The 17122-nt window shown below is 45.7% G+C and overlaps 4 protein-coding genes across 4 annotated transcripts; all 4 read right to left on the minus strand.

The window, feature by feature from the left end:
- Positions 1 to 1195: 1195 nt before the first annotated feature.
- Positions 1196 to 4364, minus strand: GL218_02036 (Vacuolar protein-sorting protein BRO1; the record flags this gene model as incomplete). Its single annotated transcript, XM_033578525.1, has 4 exons — positions 1196 to 2338; positions 2391 to 3542; positions 3594 to 4023; positions 4087 to 4364. 4 exons carry the CDS (start codon positions 4362 to 4364, stop codon positions 1196 to 1198), a joined length of 3003 nt encoding a protein of 1000 aa, XP_033438575.1.
- A 2027-nt stretch (positions 4365 to 6391) lies between these two features.
- Positions 6392 to 8125, minus strand: GL218_02037 (DnaJ like protein 1, mitochondrial; the record flags this gene model as incomplete). Its single annotated transcript, XM_033578526.1, has 3 exons — positions 6392 to 6584; positions 6644 to 7878; positions 7937 to 8125. The coding sequence occupies 3 exons, from the start codon at positions 8123 to 8125 to the stop codon at positions 6392 to 6394; spliced, it is 1617 nt and encodes a 538-aa protein (XP_033438574.1).
- Positions 8126 to 9509: 1384 nt separating this feature from the next.
- Positions 9510 to 10127, minus strand: GL218_02038 (uncharacterized protein; the record flags this gene model as incomplete). Its single annotated transcript, XM_033578527.1, has 2 exons — positions 9510 to 9836; positions 9903 to 10127. 2 exons carry the CDS (start codon positions 10125 to 10127, stop codon positions 9510 to 9512), a joined length of 552 nt encoding a protein of 183 aa, XP_033438580.1.
- A 4523-nt stretch (positions 10128 to 14650) lies between these two features.
- On the minus strand, positions 14651 to 15640 carry GL218_02039 (uncharacterized protein; the record flags this gene model as incomplete). The annotated part of the gene is made up of 1 exon (XM_033578528.1): positions 14651 to 15640. The coding sequence occupies one exon, from the start codon at positions 15638 to 15640 to the stop codon at positions 14651 to 14653; it is 990 nt and encodes a 329-aa protein (XP_033438579.1).
- Between the last annotated feature and the right edge of the window lie 1482 nt (positions 15641 to 17122).

A 17122-nucleotide genomic window follows, 5' to 3' on the forward strand; every position in this document is an offset into this window, starting at 1 on the left:
ACTTCCTAATATAGATATCTATTTCATACCTACACCCAACCTACACTTACACTACCTACTATACCAACACCTAATTCAATATTACTTCCATTATATATCCCTATTATAACAACAACAACAACACCAGCTACATTCTTCAACAAACAGAAAGTTCCCTTCGGATATCCCGCTGCCGCGTTCTCCTTCGTCCAACCCGCGCTAGGTCGGTTTAGGGGGCTACGAAAGAAGAAAAAAAAAAAGATGTGGCGATATGCCATGCCAACTGTCTTGCATTGCATAAACGACGTCGACTTATCATAGCCCTTCCCGCATCGCAGCATCAACTGTTTGCCAAGCCCCCGAACATTTGTTCATTAAAACCTACCGATCCTGCAGTTCAACGGAATATCCCACCCCCTTTGAGTCAGTCTATGTGTATGTGCCATGTGTATATGTGTATCTGTGTTTTTTTCTTTCTTTCTATCTCCGCGTCTTTGCCCACCGGCACTTTCAACTCCTATCTATACATCTATATTTACATGCCTACCTTATATATACCTATGCATGTGTGCGGCCTGGCTACTAGGTCTCTTCGGCTATCAGTTGCTCGAAGAGGTAGACTTGCATATTCGCTCACCCGTACGAATGGGATGGGATCTCGTCCGGCATAACCCCACGCGAACTCATGTCTCTGGTTTAATCGTATTTGTTAGACTCGACAAATACGTCGAGAGAAATCACTGCCTGCCACCTTCTATTATGCGGCTTGCCGAGACCTTGCCTGTAAGTGAACCCGAGTCTGTAGTCGATTATGCTACGTTAGTTGCCATATCTCATGAGCATTAAATGCTCATATATCATACAATTTACCGTCAATGGTATTATGAACGGCTCTCACCTTTGTGAAAGAATTAGCAAATAGACAGCCTCAAGGTAATATGTAAATATAATGGATTATGAATCCTATGAAGATAATATCCAGCCTCCAACTAAGCTAATGGGCAGCTACCCTCAGTAGACCTTGCGGTTTTAACAGATAGTTTATCACGCATTCTTCCAAGAATAACAATGAGCTCGGAACCTAACAAGCTGTTACGTGTCTAAAGTTGCAATTCGACTGCGATTTTCACCACCAAATACTTGACCAAATACTTGACTTTTTAGAATTCTTAATCATTGCCAGCGTTTCCCTCGTCATCATCGTAACCTCAATCCTTTACTTCCAAGCATTTAGTCCCGCCCACGGATCATTATGTTGCTGTTGCTGCTGCTGTTGCTGTTGAGCTGACCGCGGCGCAGTGTTTTGAGGACCTCCGTATGCGTACTCTTGTGGTTGTTGCGAATAGTGAATAGTCTGTTGTGGTCCTAGCGGCGGAGGTCCGGGAGGTGGCGGAGGCGGTACGAAACCAGGAGGCATGTACTGTTGTGATGTCTGAGCTTGTGGGTTCCCATATGTGCTATATTGGTGCGGTGCAAATGATGTCTGTGAAGGTGGAGGCGAAGCAGGACCTCTACTTCCAACACCAAGCCCAAAGGTGGTCTGGTTTGGTGGTGGTGACGCCGGGCCAGGATTTCGGCCCCAAGCGCTGGGATTGTACGCGGCCTGGCCAAATTGTTGACTATTATGTTGCGGATTAGGAGTGAATGATTGTTGTGGCGCGGGTGCGTATGTAGTATTTGCTGGAGTGTTAGAAAACCCTGGATAATTGACTTGGTTTGGCGGCGGAGAAGCTGGCATTTGATATTGGCCAGAGGCGCTGGTCGTTTGTGGATAACGCGAAGTATTTGAAAAGGAGAGCGGCGTCGGGACAGGTCGGTTCGAGCTCGGGTTCGGCGACGGAGTTGTGCTAGGATCCATAGACATGCGTTCCATCAGACCACGGAGCCTTTCCCGCTCTGCTTCCGCTTGCGTGCTCTTGTTCGCGGCTATCTCTTGCTCGATCTGGCTAAGTAGTTGAGCGCCCTCCGATCTCCTGTTGTTAACAAAAGTCTCAACGTTCTTCTCAAGGCTATCAACCGTCTCTTTCATCTCCGTATACCAGTTCTTAGCACTCTGTAAGCCGGATTCCAAGTCGAGAAATTCTTGATATGCTCTCTTATACTTGCTGACTACCATGTTCCTTTGTCGTTGTATGGCCTCGTATTTGCTGCGTTCCGAGCGTACGCGCTTGTCCTGTAGAAGATGGCCGAAGGATGCTTGCAATTCCTTCAGTAGAGAAGCTTGCTTATGGTTGGCCTGCAGGATACGGTTTTGGTGAGGACGGAACTTCTCTAGTTCGGATTGAAATAATTCTTTCTCGAAGTTCGGGATCGACTTCTTGTTTAGAATTAGGATTTGTGAGATATCATCGTTGTGAACCTATACTTCGTTAGCCTATTAATATGGACGCCTCTGGGCATTACGTATATACCTTTTCTTTGAGGTCTTTTAGTACTTGATTCCGTTCCCTCTGAACTAAGTTCAGCCTCTTGAGGATGTCCTCAACTCTCGCTATCTGCTCCGCAACGCTAGGGCTACCATCGTCGAAATCGGCATCCAACAAGTTCGCTTCACTACTAGCTGGGCTTGTCGCACCGCTAGACTTTGATCTAACTCTATTGACGGCCGTTTGGAATAGCGCATCAACTTCGCCCGTTTGCGCAGCATTCCGCATTTCCTCAAAAGCCACTTCATTTTGACGGAATTTGGTGTAGAGCTGACCATCACTTTTCGATGCTTCATCTAAAGCTTCTCTATAACTTCGAATATTTCCTCGTAAAGTAGTCGTAAGCCGCGAGCTCGGCTGTTGCGTCCATTCGCTCTCGTACTTTGATCTCATCTTCTCGCAAACGCTCTCTTCCATATCCAGCTGTTTCGAACATCGATCCAGCACAGTCACGATTGCGTCCTTATCTATTCGTAGCGTGTCGAATATCGAAATCGGATTCTCATGACCTGCAACATCATCGCACCAAGTTTGGAAGTCTCCATCTGGCCGGATCTCTTGATCAACACCCCCTTTCAGTACCTTTAAAGACATTGGTAACTTCAAATAATCCAAACTGGTGGTCATTTCACTGTTAGCTAGGTCAACTCTTTCGGCCTCTGCGCGGACTAATTTCGCCTTTTCTTCGTCATATAAGCTTGCTGATTCGGTGACTGTGAACGGAACGATCTTCGCGAACAAGTCTGGACCAGTTATGCGCTGAATATCCTGACCAGAATATAGTTCGTTTACAGGTATTGGCTTCGCTGCAGGGAGTTTCGGGACCGGGACCAAACTGGCCTCCGCCGGCACCGTCTGGTGGTAGAGGTAGTCGTTGTCCTTTATCAATTCCTTCAATTTCTCCTGAATAGTAGTGAGGTTCCGTTTTGTGATTTCCGTTAATAAAATACCCGTGTCCGCACTCAAGTTCGAACTAGGTGGCATGGTGTTAGGGAAATTATTTGCCATTCTACTAGCTTCCTTCGCCTGAATTTCGGCGGCCGTAAGCCTCGCGACGGCGACACCATAAGAATTGGCATCTTCATCAGCAAGCGCTTGATAGTATTGAGAATTTGAGCTCATCAAGCTAGCTTTGATCTGGATACGAGTTAGCCGATGATCCTCATTTTGAGCCGCGGAATGACCTACCTGAGTAAAAAGGAGCCAAACTTTCTCGAAGATGGCCTTATTGACATTTTCCTGGACTCCTTCCAGGGCTTGCTGGTATAGGTAGGCTGCTTGGCTAGATAACTTTGCCAGTAGACCTACCTTCTTTTGGTCTGCAACCTGTTTCTCTAGAAATATCTCCTGAGCTTGCGCGAGCATGATCTGAATTAAAGTCTTAACAGTATCTCTGCTCAGATCAGATGAAGGTGCATGTAAGAAGTTTTCGTTTATGTAAGTAAACATGCCAGCAGAGGCTTGGAAGGAATGATAGGCAGTTTTCAGACCAGCCTCTTCGGAACGGGTTTGGTTAGCGGCATGACAAGACAGAACAGCGGATATGTTGAATATTATCGAGGCTTTCTCAAAGGCGAGGGAGTACTGAGATGTCGACTTGTGGGTAAATGCATCGAACCTATCATACTCAAGTCAGAATTGATACAATACTAACACTCAACATTTTTAGGAATATCCATACCAGGTGAAAGAGATCTTAATATGCTGCTCGTCGACAGGAAAGCGGAGATCTAACAGCTCGAGCTGGCCGTAGTATCGATATAACAAATCTCTCCCGGAGGTGCTATCCTTGCCGGCACCTCTCATGTCCTGGCGGAGGCGGTTGAGCGTCGCGCATTCTTCCGCATATCTTTCGGGGTCATCTCCATAAGTATCTCTAATGTAGGTCTTAAGCGGGGTGATCCAATCGATTTCGTTGGTAGCCTTTAGAGGCACCGAGATCATGGGAGTTTGCGTCATGGCGGAAGATGCTAATTACGGTAGAAGACTTCTGCGCGGCAAATTCTCTCTCTAATATTTCCTAAGCCCGTCTATCATAAGGAAATGTGGCTTTCGTAGGAGAGTCTGTCGTCGTATGTACGTATGTACGAATACAAAGAGATGTGGGGTTGGTGTAATTTGATATTGTATCGATCGATGATGGACACTAGATCAGGTTATGAATTGTGCGTCGTGAATTTTGTCACCGTTTCTAACACACGACACTCGCTTCAAGTTAGTTCTTTGAAGGCAAGTTTGTACCAGGGGTCGGTGTATCTTCCAACATGCTGTCGTCCGAAAAGCAAAGTTGTAGAAGACTGAATCGGACAAGGTGGGAGAGAGTGTAAAGTGTATAGTGTATAGGTAGTAATTAATTATGTTGCGACGAGACGGTCAAGTCTAGTAGGACCAAGTGAAAGTTAGTCAACTAAGATGACGCACAAATAAGGTGACACGCGGCGCGTTGATGAATGCAGTGAGACACATGAAAATGGCCATGCGAACGGAGGTTCGGGCTGGTAACGACAAGGACGTTTTGAAGTGTTCTGGGCAGGCGTCTATGAAAAGTAGCCGCCGTAGGTTCAATCTTTAAGGCTTAAATCTATCTACAGTGGGGTCCGGCTAGAAAGGTACATAAGGTTTGGGTGGCAGATGCTGGGGCAGGCAGTTGGGATAGTTATCCCAATGGAAGGTACCACAATAGGTTAGGTACTTACGTAGGTACCTCCTAGGTACAGTGGGGTTTTGGTGCGGAGAATAGGTAGGTACCTAAGATGCACGGTAGGACACTGTTAATCGTCAGCAGCGACTGCCCTGTAGTAAAATCTGCGTATCTGCAAAACTGCTAGGTACCGAACCTCACCGATGTTCTAATTTACCTAACTCACTTAACGTTGGGTAATCTAGGTCATATATTCCGTACATCTATCCTAACTTACGTGATGTGTAACATGGCGCTTAACATACGAGACGCCTCTTAATGGCTTATAATAAGCTTATAATCCTAGGTATATACCTTATGTATCTCATAGTCATGTTGTGCCACCTTCACATTAAGGATGTTAAGGTTACATTGAATTACTGCCATTTTCCAAATGTATTCTACCCCTCTTACAATACAAAGCCATCAACCTAATAATATATCTCTCAATTCATATCTCCTTAAATTCCCTTTCTTTTCTTTCCCAGATACAATCCATAATATCATATAAAATAGCATTAACTTCGGTTTACCAGACAGTAGTATACATATAGTGAGCACACTTATGCAGGTGACGAGGCCGTCAACACGGCAAAGACCCCTCTATTGTACGTCATTGGCTACAACCTATAATCCTCTTCCGCTCTAAATGTATCATGATTGGTCCTTCAGGCGGTTAGCTTCGAGACTCGGAGAAAGAAGCAAGGGATGTAGGCGCTTAGCGGGCCGCCGCTGCGACCTTAAACTCAATAAGGCTGCTCTCTCTTCGCGGCTCGCCCTACCGAGACCACTCCTGCGACCGCCTGTAAGATCAATTCCGTACATTATCAATGCCCCATACCTTACTTACATATATCGTCCATTACATACATAAAGAATGTCCTTGTGGAGAAACTTTGTAGAACTTGACATAGTCGAACGATATACTTTAGTCATCCATCATAAATCAAGTTCATCGTATATCTCGAATTGAGGAGAGTGACCTCGTACTATATGACGTTCCTTAAAGCCCCTATGCGTAGGTAATATACAAGGTAAACATATCCCGTTTTAGGTCCAGTTTTGGGTCCAGTTTTGGGTACCGAGGCGCGCAAGACTACTCTCGCCAGTGAGTCGCTCCCGCGGGCGATGTCCGAATATCACCGATCCAGCCTCAACACCATCCATGCAGTTCCAATCTCTATTTCTAAACTTTTGGTGCTTTATTTAATCACCTATGTCCCGAGGTGTAAGTATTGTACATGCTGTAAGGGGATATATATCGCCCACTCGTCCAGAGACGACACCCAAGAGGTATAGTATAAACCTAACTCGAATCCGAACCAGATTTTTTCTTCGGGTCTTCCTTAGGTTTGTTCTGATCATGCCCTTGGTCTTGGTCCTCTGGCTTTTGATGGGCTGGGTGGTTTGTCAAGTTATGCCATATAGATTTTAGAAATCCTTCGTTTTGATGTGACTCGGGGTCGTCATTTCTCGTTGCTTCACCTGGGGTCCCAGACCTGTAAATCATTTGAGTTAGATATGCTGATGTATCAATGGACATTGACTGATTGCTTACCCCGGCATCCTAACATTCATTATCCGTTTAGCTGTCTTGTCACCCATCTCATCTGCTAACATCTCCACGATTGTCCTCTGGTTGGCTGATAGATACTTCGGCATCGCCACGCGGTATTCAACTTTCAAGTCTCCTGCCGCGTTGCTACGCCGAGCACCTAGCTTCTTCATGCCCAATCCAGGCAGGGTTATCTTGTCACCGGTGTTTGTACCTGTCCCAACCTTTACATTGACTTGTCCATCCAGTGTCGGAATAGTCACCTCACCACCCAACATCGCCGTGGTCAAGGGTATAGTTGCAGTATAGAGGATATCAGAGCCTGATCGCTTGAACTTGGGATCCGATGCTACCCGGACGAAAACGTAAAGATCTCCTCGAGCCGTTCTAGCATTGGATCCTGCCGTGCCGCTAATGATAGGTGCGTCTCCTTCGCCGTCTAATCGTAGCCTCATCCCATCTTCAATACCCGCCGGGATGTCTACGGTAATAGTCTTGCTTTCCCTAACGGCTCCGGCCCCAGAACACGTTCGACATTCTGATCCTTTAGGAGTTGACTGACCACTGCCCCCGCAAGCCCCACAAGTAGTCGCTACTTGGAACCCAGATAGGAGGTGCACTTGTGTACCTGTACCGCCACAAGACTTGCAGTCCGACCGCTTGGTACCCGGCTTGAGACCGCTCCCACTGCAACTATGGCATTGCACGAGGGGGTGTATCGTAACCGTCTTGCTGGTTCCTCTAGCCGCTTCCATGAATGATATGCTCGTTTGTATATCGATATTTTCTCCAACGAGTATTTCTTGGGTGAACGGATTCCTTCCACCAGAACGGCCTCCCGCACCAAACGGCCCCCCTCGTCCACCAGTAAATGCAGAAAAGATATCATCGAAACCGAAGCCTGCACCGAAACCTCCTTGCCCTCCGAAACCCGTGAAAGGATTACCCGCACCCCCGAAAGGATCACCTCCCGGCTGGGGCCCACCATTAGGATCAAAGCCGGCGGCGCCAAATTGATCGTATTGTTCCCTCTTCTTCGTATCGGATAGGATTTCGTACGCGGACTGGATCTCGCCAAATTTGTCTTTCGCCGACGGGTCCTTATTTGTATCTGGGTGGAACTTCTTGGCTAATCCATAGTAAGCTTTTTTTATTTCCGCCGGCGAAGCAGATTTCCCAACACCGAGAGTTTGATATGGGTCTTTAATAGCGAGCGAAGTAGGGCTAGCATGGAAGGACTATATCGACTTTGTTAGTAGAAGTATAACTCAAGTTTGAATAACTAAATCAACATACCCGTCTAGATAATGCGGCTTCGCATCCAGGCTGCTTAGTTATAATATTTGGTCTTTTTGACAGAGAACATATCGTGCTAACTTGCGCGCGCTTTCGCAAGTTACTTCGTAATCTCTGCCTTCGATATATATGAGCAGGGGAGAGTATGCGCGAGGGCAGCGCTGCCTTTGAGAATAGAGTCGAATTCATATTAAATACTCCTAGTCGCACGTCAAATTCTACCGGATTTCAAAACTCCTCATGATATCGTATGCATTTAGAGAGCTAATCAGTCACGCTTGAACATGTCGTAGAGGTAGAAGGGGGAAAAAAAGTGAAGATGATTAACATGCAACTTCGGAGCCGTTTACAATGACGCTCGAACTTTTTTTTTTGCGCTAAGATACGGCGCCGAGTAAACGGGAAGATTCTCGATCCTCCAATGGCCCCATATTTCCAAAAAAGCTTGACATGTGGAAAGCCACATGGGACAAGCCACAGTACGGACGTATCCCGGCATCTGTCCGGTCGGGAGCCGTCAAGCGAGAAATAAACACCTAGCAGCTGAATTACACGTATAAGTCTTGTTCTATTTGAGATTAAAATAGCTATAGGGAAGTCGTTAAATAAAAAGCCTAAAAAGCCACTATTGATATTTCTAAATCTTAATCTTATAATAAACACAGGACAATAAAACAACTTACATTCATGAAGACTTGCAGAATGAAGCGTTCTATGCTTATCGATATGCCCAATTGTCTACGGGCAAATTATCTAGATAACCTCGGCCTCGGGCTAGTTCCAACAGCCATACTATTATTGATAGGTATTTGAATATATTACTGTTAAGCCTTGTTAATTTAGCTTTATTCACGGCGACGCAAGTAAATGTTCAAAGTCTTCTCGGTCCCTTACATGTTCAAATTTACAGGTACATAAACATGCATACATTTTACCCACCTACCTACATGTAAGTTTTCGAATTGAACTCGGAGTTACGCCAGATGCGGTGCCACTTAAAAGAAGCGCGGCCAATCTCAATTTAATTAGTAATAGGAAATGAGAGCGCGTCCAGGTCCCGCGTGAGGGGTTCGGTCCAACGCTATTGCAGAACCGCGAAACTCAAAAAAGTGGCAGCCAGGAACCAAAGAAGTACCCACAAAGTGGAAACAATAATAGAGGTAAACATCTTCTACGATAAGAAACATTTCGTACGAGAAGTAGATAACAACTTCTATTAACTATTTAATAACAACAATATTAATACAATCCCGAATTGGTATTTGACCTAATTGAATAGCAAACCCTCCTTTATATACCTATGAGGCCCTATCCTAGAGCCTCGGAGTGTCCCTTTATGCTACCCATTCGTCATAGTCGTCGGCCCTTGTTCCTCCGTGATAGAGTCCCACCCAAGCGCTAAAACTCCAGGATAATGCAAAAAAAAAAAAATGCGATAAACCCAAACATATGCAAAGACTCACTACGAGCTTAGCGATACGATGATGATGATGCTGTATCTACAACAATAAAAGTAACGCCCAAATCCAGAAGGGCAAATAATTCTCGCTCTCATGGGGTATATAGGTATGTATCATGGTAACGGGGAAGAGTGTGGTAAATCTTTGTTCCTCTTAATCTTCCCAACGCCTGGATTCCTGACCTTGTGAACAAAGTCAACAATAACGTCGGTTTCCTGTACGCCGAGGGCATTGAAGTGTTTTCTAACGACCTTCGTAAGGTTTTCCTTGCTCTGGCGTCGGTATTCTAATTTTCGTGCCATGGTGGGCGATCGCAAGCCGATTCCTGGTCGCGAGAGTACCCAGTGATGGTATGGGTTGGCAAAAGCGGTCGGAGTGTGGAGAAGGTATTTGCGACGGTAGTCGTGGAGGACATCTCGTTCAAAGGATGGCCATTGCAACTATATTGAGAAACAATTGTAAGTTTACTTGGAAGAGTAGCGTAAAATAGTCTAGTTGGTACTTACCCCTGGAGTGTGGTTTGGTTGTGACGCAGAAGTTGGTGCAGTCGAGGAGCCGCCGTTCACGGCTGTTACGTCTCGCAATTGTGAGCCCGTGGAACTACCAACACGTCGAAGTTTTCCATTCGATTGGTTATGGTTAGATCCGTGGCCGTGGCCGTTCCGATCTTTGACGCTCGCCGTCTCCGACTTTGAGTCGTCGTGGTTCGCTTTTGACTTAGCCGGCGGCATTTGGAAAGATTGTGATTAAAGAATGGAAGAAAGTAACGAGACTATAGTTGAACTCAGAAGTATCATTACTAAGGTTGCTGATGCGCGCGAGGAGAAGGGAATAGGATAAAAATGACAAAGCCAGAAGAAGGATTGAAATTGGATCGCCTCGTTTTGACGCATTGGTGTGGGAGTAGAGTAGAAAGAGAAGAGGAGGAGGCAGAGGCAGCAGACCACTTCTGTAGACCGCCCACATTATTAACATGGTCATAATTTTTTTTAGGGATTGATCCCATGTCATTTCTTCGTTTCCAGGTCAGCTAACGTGGTCAAGCCACCAATGACGACAGTGGAACTAAATCGAGCCACCAACCGAGCATCGGACCCTGCATTTGGAAAGCCGTAAAGTGGAGAAGATGGGACGGGAGATCTGTGGGGTGGCCAATGCGTTAAACTTTAAAGGGCAATTGTCAGTTTCAAAGATAGATTGATTCAATATAATCAATAAACTTTATATTCTAGAATAACGTTAAGTGGTACAATCCTTCCTTTTCCTTCAATTCTTCTACTTACATGTAAATATTTGTATTACCAAGACGGCCTTATAAACCTAATAACGCTTCGATGGTATCATCAACAACATCTGACTACAGGATAATAGTCTACTCCGTTCAAAATGTTTACAGGTATACATAGGATAGGCTGTTTAGCAGTCGGCAAAGGAAAATTCAGATGATATTTCTAACTTTACTAGGTAACTTGTGAGATAGCGGCTGAGACGGTTAAGGCTAGTTTATCTACTAAAGAAACGATTACTTTAAGTCAGTGTCTCATTAATACCACGTGGTTAGAACCTGAGAATCAAAGTCGTCCCAGGCTAAAATACACGTAGTGTGCAACTACGTGGGCTAAGTTGCCCTTTAAAGTCGATTTAAAGAGGGTGGCTTCACCGGCTACCGCAATACGCATGGTTACCTATATCATATATCAGATATATATTGCAAGTCAGATGAATCCAGCCATCCTTTACCGCTATAGGGTGATAAACGCATTGATCTAAAAGGCCTCTCAGCTATGAGCTTGGATACGAATGTTACTAGGATAAACAGTATGCGAAAATCCTAGGGTCGGAAACGACTCGTCGATATTATATATTATCTATCACTTTACGCATAGTGGTGTCGATCAGCGCATGCATGTCATCGCAAAGCCGAAAGGCTGTCGAATTCGTGGCTTCTGACGTGCAGAATTGGATTGCGCTCCGTTCCAATGACATCCATCAAGCGTTGCGCCACCAGGTACCAACAAGGCTAGGCTTGGCTTGGTGTCAGGTCGATGACACCTGCATCTCGAGATGGAGCCGAAAGCTAGGAGTGGCTCCGCAATTTGGGAATACATCAGCTATAGAAATCGAGAGGTAGCTTGATAAAAAGCAAATCGAAAGACTAAACTTAATAGCTCTGTGGTGTAAGGTTTCCGTAACAAGCAACATGGAATTTGAATCCTCTGGTAACTAATACTCGTGGATGGGGTGCCATCTATTAGTTTACTCCTATGTGCTAGTAAACTCAACAGATCATCCCCAGAGTCATAGCCAGATAGCGGTCAGACGTTTCTGAGGCGAGCAACTAAGAAAATATGAGTACAGAAGCAACCTAAGGCTATTAGAAATGGTTCTACCATTAGGGACATCCCTCTTGTCGAACATACCTTCAGCTTTAACGCTTTCTACTAAAACAAGTAGGCAGCTGCGAGTTGTAATTATATCGTCGTGAGCCTAACATTTCGTATTTCGTTAGGTATATAGAATCGGAAATTCCACGATACACGGTAGTATGAAATGCTGTTCAAATGTAGAATTCTCAATCATTTCCTAGAGAGAAATCTTCGTCTAGGAGAAGGGCTTAGGTGAAGAAAGAGTCTCGGCGGGCTAAAGTGATAGCAGATCCCCCGAACCCCCAGAACAGCAGCCATAATCGTCTTTATGGGTTTGCACCACTATCCAATACCAAAAAGATCACTCCTCGCCTCCTATTCTCAAGAATTAGTTATGTACCCGGAGTTTGGCCTAGTATCATCTGCTTTCGTCTGCTTGCAAAAGTTGCAGAGTAGCATCAACATCCTATCTAGTAGGTAAGCCCTTAGGAGTACCTGCAAGATCTAAGTGGATGACAGTGGCGGAGTTCACATGGTATACGCTTCTCGGCCTACCACCTCCGCGAATGGCTAGTTGGCACAGCTAGCCGGACTTGTTCGGGGTCTCCACGGCGTCATTCGGCGGCGAGTTCGGCAGGGTCACTTAGGTAAAAGATATACGTGTATATAATAACGACGTTTGCCATGTGACGCTCAGCAGTAACGGCCTTGTTACCGTTGTAGGAAGTTCCTTGCCGATTCATCTCATGGACAACCTTACATTGGTAGTTCCCGGAAAGTTATCAAGCCGCCGGCATGACTTATAGCTATCCCTAAAGTCTCATAGCTCTTAAACCCCCATCACTCAACTTCCTAGCTCATGCAGTCTACTACACTATTTGTAGTTAGTATACGCTTACATACTAATTAACGTTTTGTGAAGAAGGGGTTCTACCCCAGAAAGGAGCCTGTATAGGAAAGATTTACCATGATTAGGAAGGCTATAGGGGCCGATCACTACTAGCCTCTACCTACTTGAGCATAGTGTCCTTGGGGTAGACTAGCGAGCTGATATTGTTATACCTTGCACATCGTTCAGCGGCCCGATGCGGTCTCGTCCGTGCTAATAATATGGTAATAACGAAACTACTTCGGTTTGAAAACGGGAGGGTAGGTGTTGGTATTTAGATTGCTAGTTGTATCGAGAGTTATATTCAGTAGGTAGCAATATATCCATCTCTACAACCCCCCTCGACAATCATGGGTCTTTGCACAGAAAGAGAAACTTGAAGCGAATGACCCCTATTTTCCCCTAGTAAGAGTATAGTGTCGACTTTAGTACGACCGGCTACACATATCCAAAATGACGTGCCTATCTAGCTTCAACTAGCATACTAGCTGTGAGGATGAGTCGCCATCTAGACCGTAGATGGATCAGCCATATCCCCATCTCCTCACAGCCCTCTCCAACTTCTCCCATGGGGTACCGATGGGTTGCTAAAACACAGGGGAAGTCGACTGAGTCAATGTAACAGCCGCAGGCATTTCGATTCATCAGGTCGGAATCGCATCTTTCGCGAACGTCCGCTCGACCCGCTCATAGTCACGAATCCAGCATCGAGCGATGTCATTTCCGAGCAGTACGTAGGTAGCAATCACATCACGGTGCATTCGGAAATAACGACAGTACCTAATTTACTACGCTTGTGGTATGGTGCCGTTCTAAGAATAGGGTCAAAGCTCAGCCCAATGGGGAGCCGCCTTCGCGTTACAATAGGTACATACTACCTCCTACGTGACGCGCAACGTTGTAACTTGACCTGTGGACAGGATGCCGAAAACGGCTGTTTCTATCTATCTTAGGTATCTATCTACCATAGCGGGGCTATATGGGTTCGTGGAACGCACCCAACTTGACATAATTATGCCATGTATAATAAGCATTGGATTCAGACCCAATCGTTCCAACATCGTGAAATAATTCCAATATCGTGGAATGATTCCAATTTGTGGAACGGTCTTATAAAATGTAACGATTCCGCAGATTCACGTGAAAGTCACGTGAAAAAGTGGGTCTAAAAGTCAAAAATGTCAAAAAAAGGGAAAGACTGGTTCTCGAACCCACAGCTCTTGCGTTAGTGTAACCATAAACCCCACAATAAGGTTTAAAGTTTTAACGTTTGAGCTAATGGGACGAGGTGGCCAATCTCATCGAATTATTTCGAAAGTTTCATCCGATTTTAGCCCTTATAACCTTTACTTCGAAAAAGGTAAAATTTTGACTTAGTAAAAAAAAAGTAAAAAAAAAAAAAAGCCATGTGGAATCATTATAAAATGCGGAACGCTACCGACATTTGCGGAACGATTCCATACAAAAATGAAAAATTACAGATATTGGACCCAAAATTCCACAGATTCAACCAATTAGAGGTCCAAAATAGGTGGAGCGTTCCACCCCCACCAATCATTCCGCAATGTCAAATCATTCCACGAACCCATGTTTTGCCGCTATGGTATCTATCATGCGCTTTTGCTTTGTAGGGACTCGGTGGTAGATATGCAGATAGATACCTAGATATACGGCCTAGAGGTAACTATTTTCCATTCGACTAGCTATGCAACTATGTAGAAACGTTGCTCGCAAAGAGTTTCCGTGCGGGAGACGGGAACTTAATGTACGTCGCATGAGGAAGAAGGGTTTTGGTAGGGAGATAACTCTTGAAATGGACGTTGCTTCGTATCTATAGTCTATCTGCTACTATCAGGTATAATGGCTGAAATGGCAAGTCATCAACTCATCGCAGTGCTCGTGAAGCTATCATGTACACACATACGTACGCAAGAGCAAAAGGTAGTAAGTAACCTAGGTAGGCAGGTTGACAAACCTCGAATTCCACCCCATCCTACCCCTATATCGCCCCATTAGCCTCGATCTCCCGTAGCAAGTCATCCGTAAGTTCTGCAACCAGCGCCGGATCATCCTTCTGTATGAAATGGCCACAACCCGTCGCTATCACTGGACCCCAGACCCTCTCCGCATTCGTCAGATGCGTGAGCCCCTCGTTGTAGTCAGCCCAGGGCGGGTTCATGTACGCGTTCGTCAGACCCTTGGGCACGTTCATGGACCCCCGCAAGCCCTCCTCGGCAAAGGTCTCCCAGTCGTGCCCTACAACCGTGATCCACGGCCCCAATTCTTCATCCGGTCCCCGCAGCAGCGGCGCGTCAGAAAGCGGCAGTAGCGACATGATGTTTCGCCGGTCCAGATGCTCCGGGTTCGGCGCCGACGGCTGGAAGTGCGCGGCGTAACCCGCGCGCGTGCGGCGCAGGTCTGCGACTGTCGAGTCCGCGGGGAGTATAGCCGGGTCGAAGCTTGGTGCGTCTGGGTCTGGGAAGAGCGATACTAGGTCGCTGTTGGCGATGTTGCTGTCGAGGAATAGTAGTGCTGCCGTAGACCCCGGATATGTCTCGGCGTAGAAACGTCCGATGACGCAGCCGATGCTGTTGGCGACGAAGATTAACTTCGGCACTTGCGCTGCTCCATCTCCGTTCGAGGCATCCTTTATCTTGGTGCGCCATATCTCTTGCGCCAAGACGTGCAGGTCCGCGACGACCTCGCGGATGTCATGGCTCCCGCCGTGCTGGTCATCGGCAGGATCGCGCGCAGATTCACCCTGGCCGTAGCGGTCATAAGTAAGTAGCGGTGGATGATTAGTACTGCGACTGCCTTCATTCCATCGTCGTTGGAGATCCTCTATAGTTGCACGCCAGCCAGACTGGGGGGCGATAAGTCCGTTGAGGTAGATGATGAGATGCGTGGTTGACAAGGGGCCCTGTCCCGGGACGAATTGGTAAGACAGCGGGGCGTCGGGTTTGTGGGGGAGACGGATTGTCTCGGACATTTTCCGATTGCGTCGTTATGATGTTACTTGTTGAGTTTTTTTGGGGGGATTTTTTTTTGGGTGGTATATTATAGGTAGCTGACGTTTTGATATAGGTGCGGCGGTGTTGAGAAATAAGCAATATATTATATATTATATAAGGACGTATGAGGTAGGTAATTAGGATATGCCGATGAAGGATTGTAGCTCAAAATTATTATCCCCTTTCTTGAACATATGATAAATATGACAGATAAATAGCAGTGACTGATGCGTAAAGTTTGTTTGTGACCTATGAGAGAGTTTTGTGTTACTGAATTCATTCGCAGCCATTGGCAGTCATTACTGCTGTGTAAGACAGACAAGGCATTACCTTAGGTACCTTAGGTACTCATAGAGTTCAGGTGAAGGTTGAATTACACATCGTATCATATGAGTCTTCTATCGTGATATCTAAAGTCCTCATATGAGCTTCCTAAATGATGTCGTTAACACTTTTACTACATCTTTGTTTGCTCTCCTGCTCATCAAGTGGGACATAGTAAACATATGTCACTCTCACGACGTATTAAATACTAGTAAATATTGTAGTCATCTACCACTAACTATCCAGAGTTCCTGATTGGTGGTGACGGCGTTTACATTTACTATGTTATCCATTTAATCTAATTTGATTTGTTGTAACCTAGGAGGGTCCCTGTAATACACAATAATCCCAATCGCGTCTCTTTCACCTAATCGTAGCGTAGTCAACAATCAGTGTAGTATAAGCCACCGTCATTACCTACCAGGTATATAATGTAGGACCATCGCATTAGCTCAAGTTTCATACCTGTGCTGGAAACATGTCCTTCTCAAGTAGTGATCAAGCTCCCGGCGTCCTCCGAAGCAACACGAGATCAACTTATACATTGTTGGTGACAACTTAAAAAGGCAGCACACATACATACACTACATAGATTATCATAGAAGCGATGTAATGCATGTTACGTTGAATTCATCCGAATGGACTCGATAATCTCCACCATATCTGCGAAAACAAATGCAAGGGGCAGCTGCTTGATAGAAGCTAAGGACTCGTGAATACTACGGTGGTATCGATGAGAGGGGAGACCTGGCCATCAAAGAGAGCATACATAATACTACTATGTAAGAGGGTCTTGACCATGTTAGCATGTGAACTCGTCAAGGTGAAGACGATAGGATAAGACATGTCTAACCCCTGAACGGAGGGACCCAAGCAAGCAGGTAAGGTAGTCTTAGGTGGGAATAATCAGTGGGGAACCGACTACATATGTTAGCCGGATGGCTCCATTGAAGGATTCTAGTCTACCAGTACGAGTACAACGCTACAAGGTGAACAAACTCTCCGTAGTCTGTTTTGGCTCATTGGTACCTATCATTCGGTTAGGTACGAGATGTTCCAAGACATTCAGGGTCTTGGGAACCGAATTTTGGAAGGTTGTTGTCGATCTACTCTATCCTACCCCCAATGACACCATC

This window comes from Daldinia childiae, assembly GCF_008694065.1.
Source record: "Daldinia childiae strain JS-1345 chromosome Unknown Scaffold2, whole genome shotgun sequence".
Classification (NCBI taxonomy): Eukaryota; Fungi; Ascomycota; class Sordariomycetes; order Xylariales; family Hypoxylaceae; genus Daldinia; species Daldinia childiae.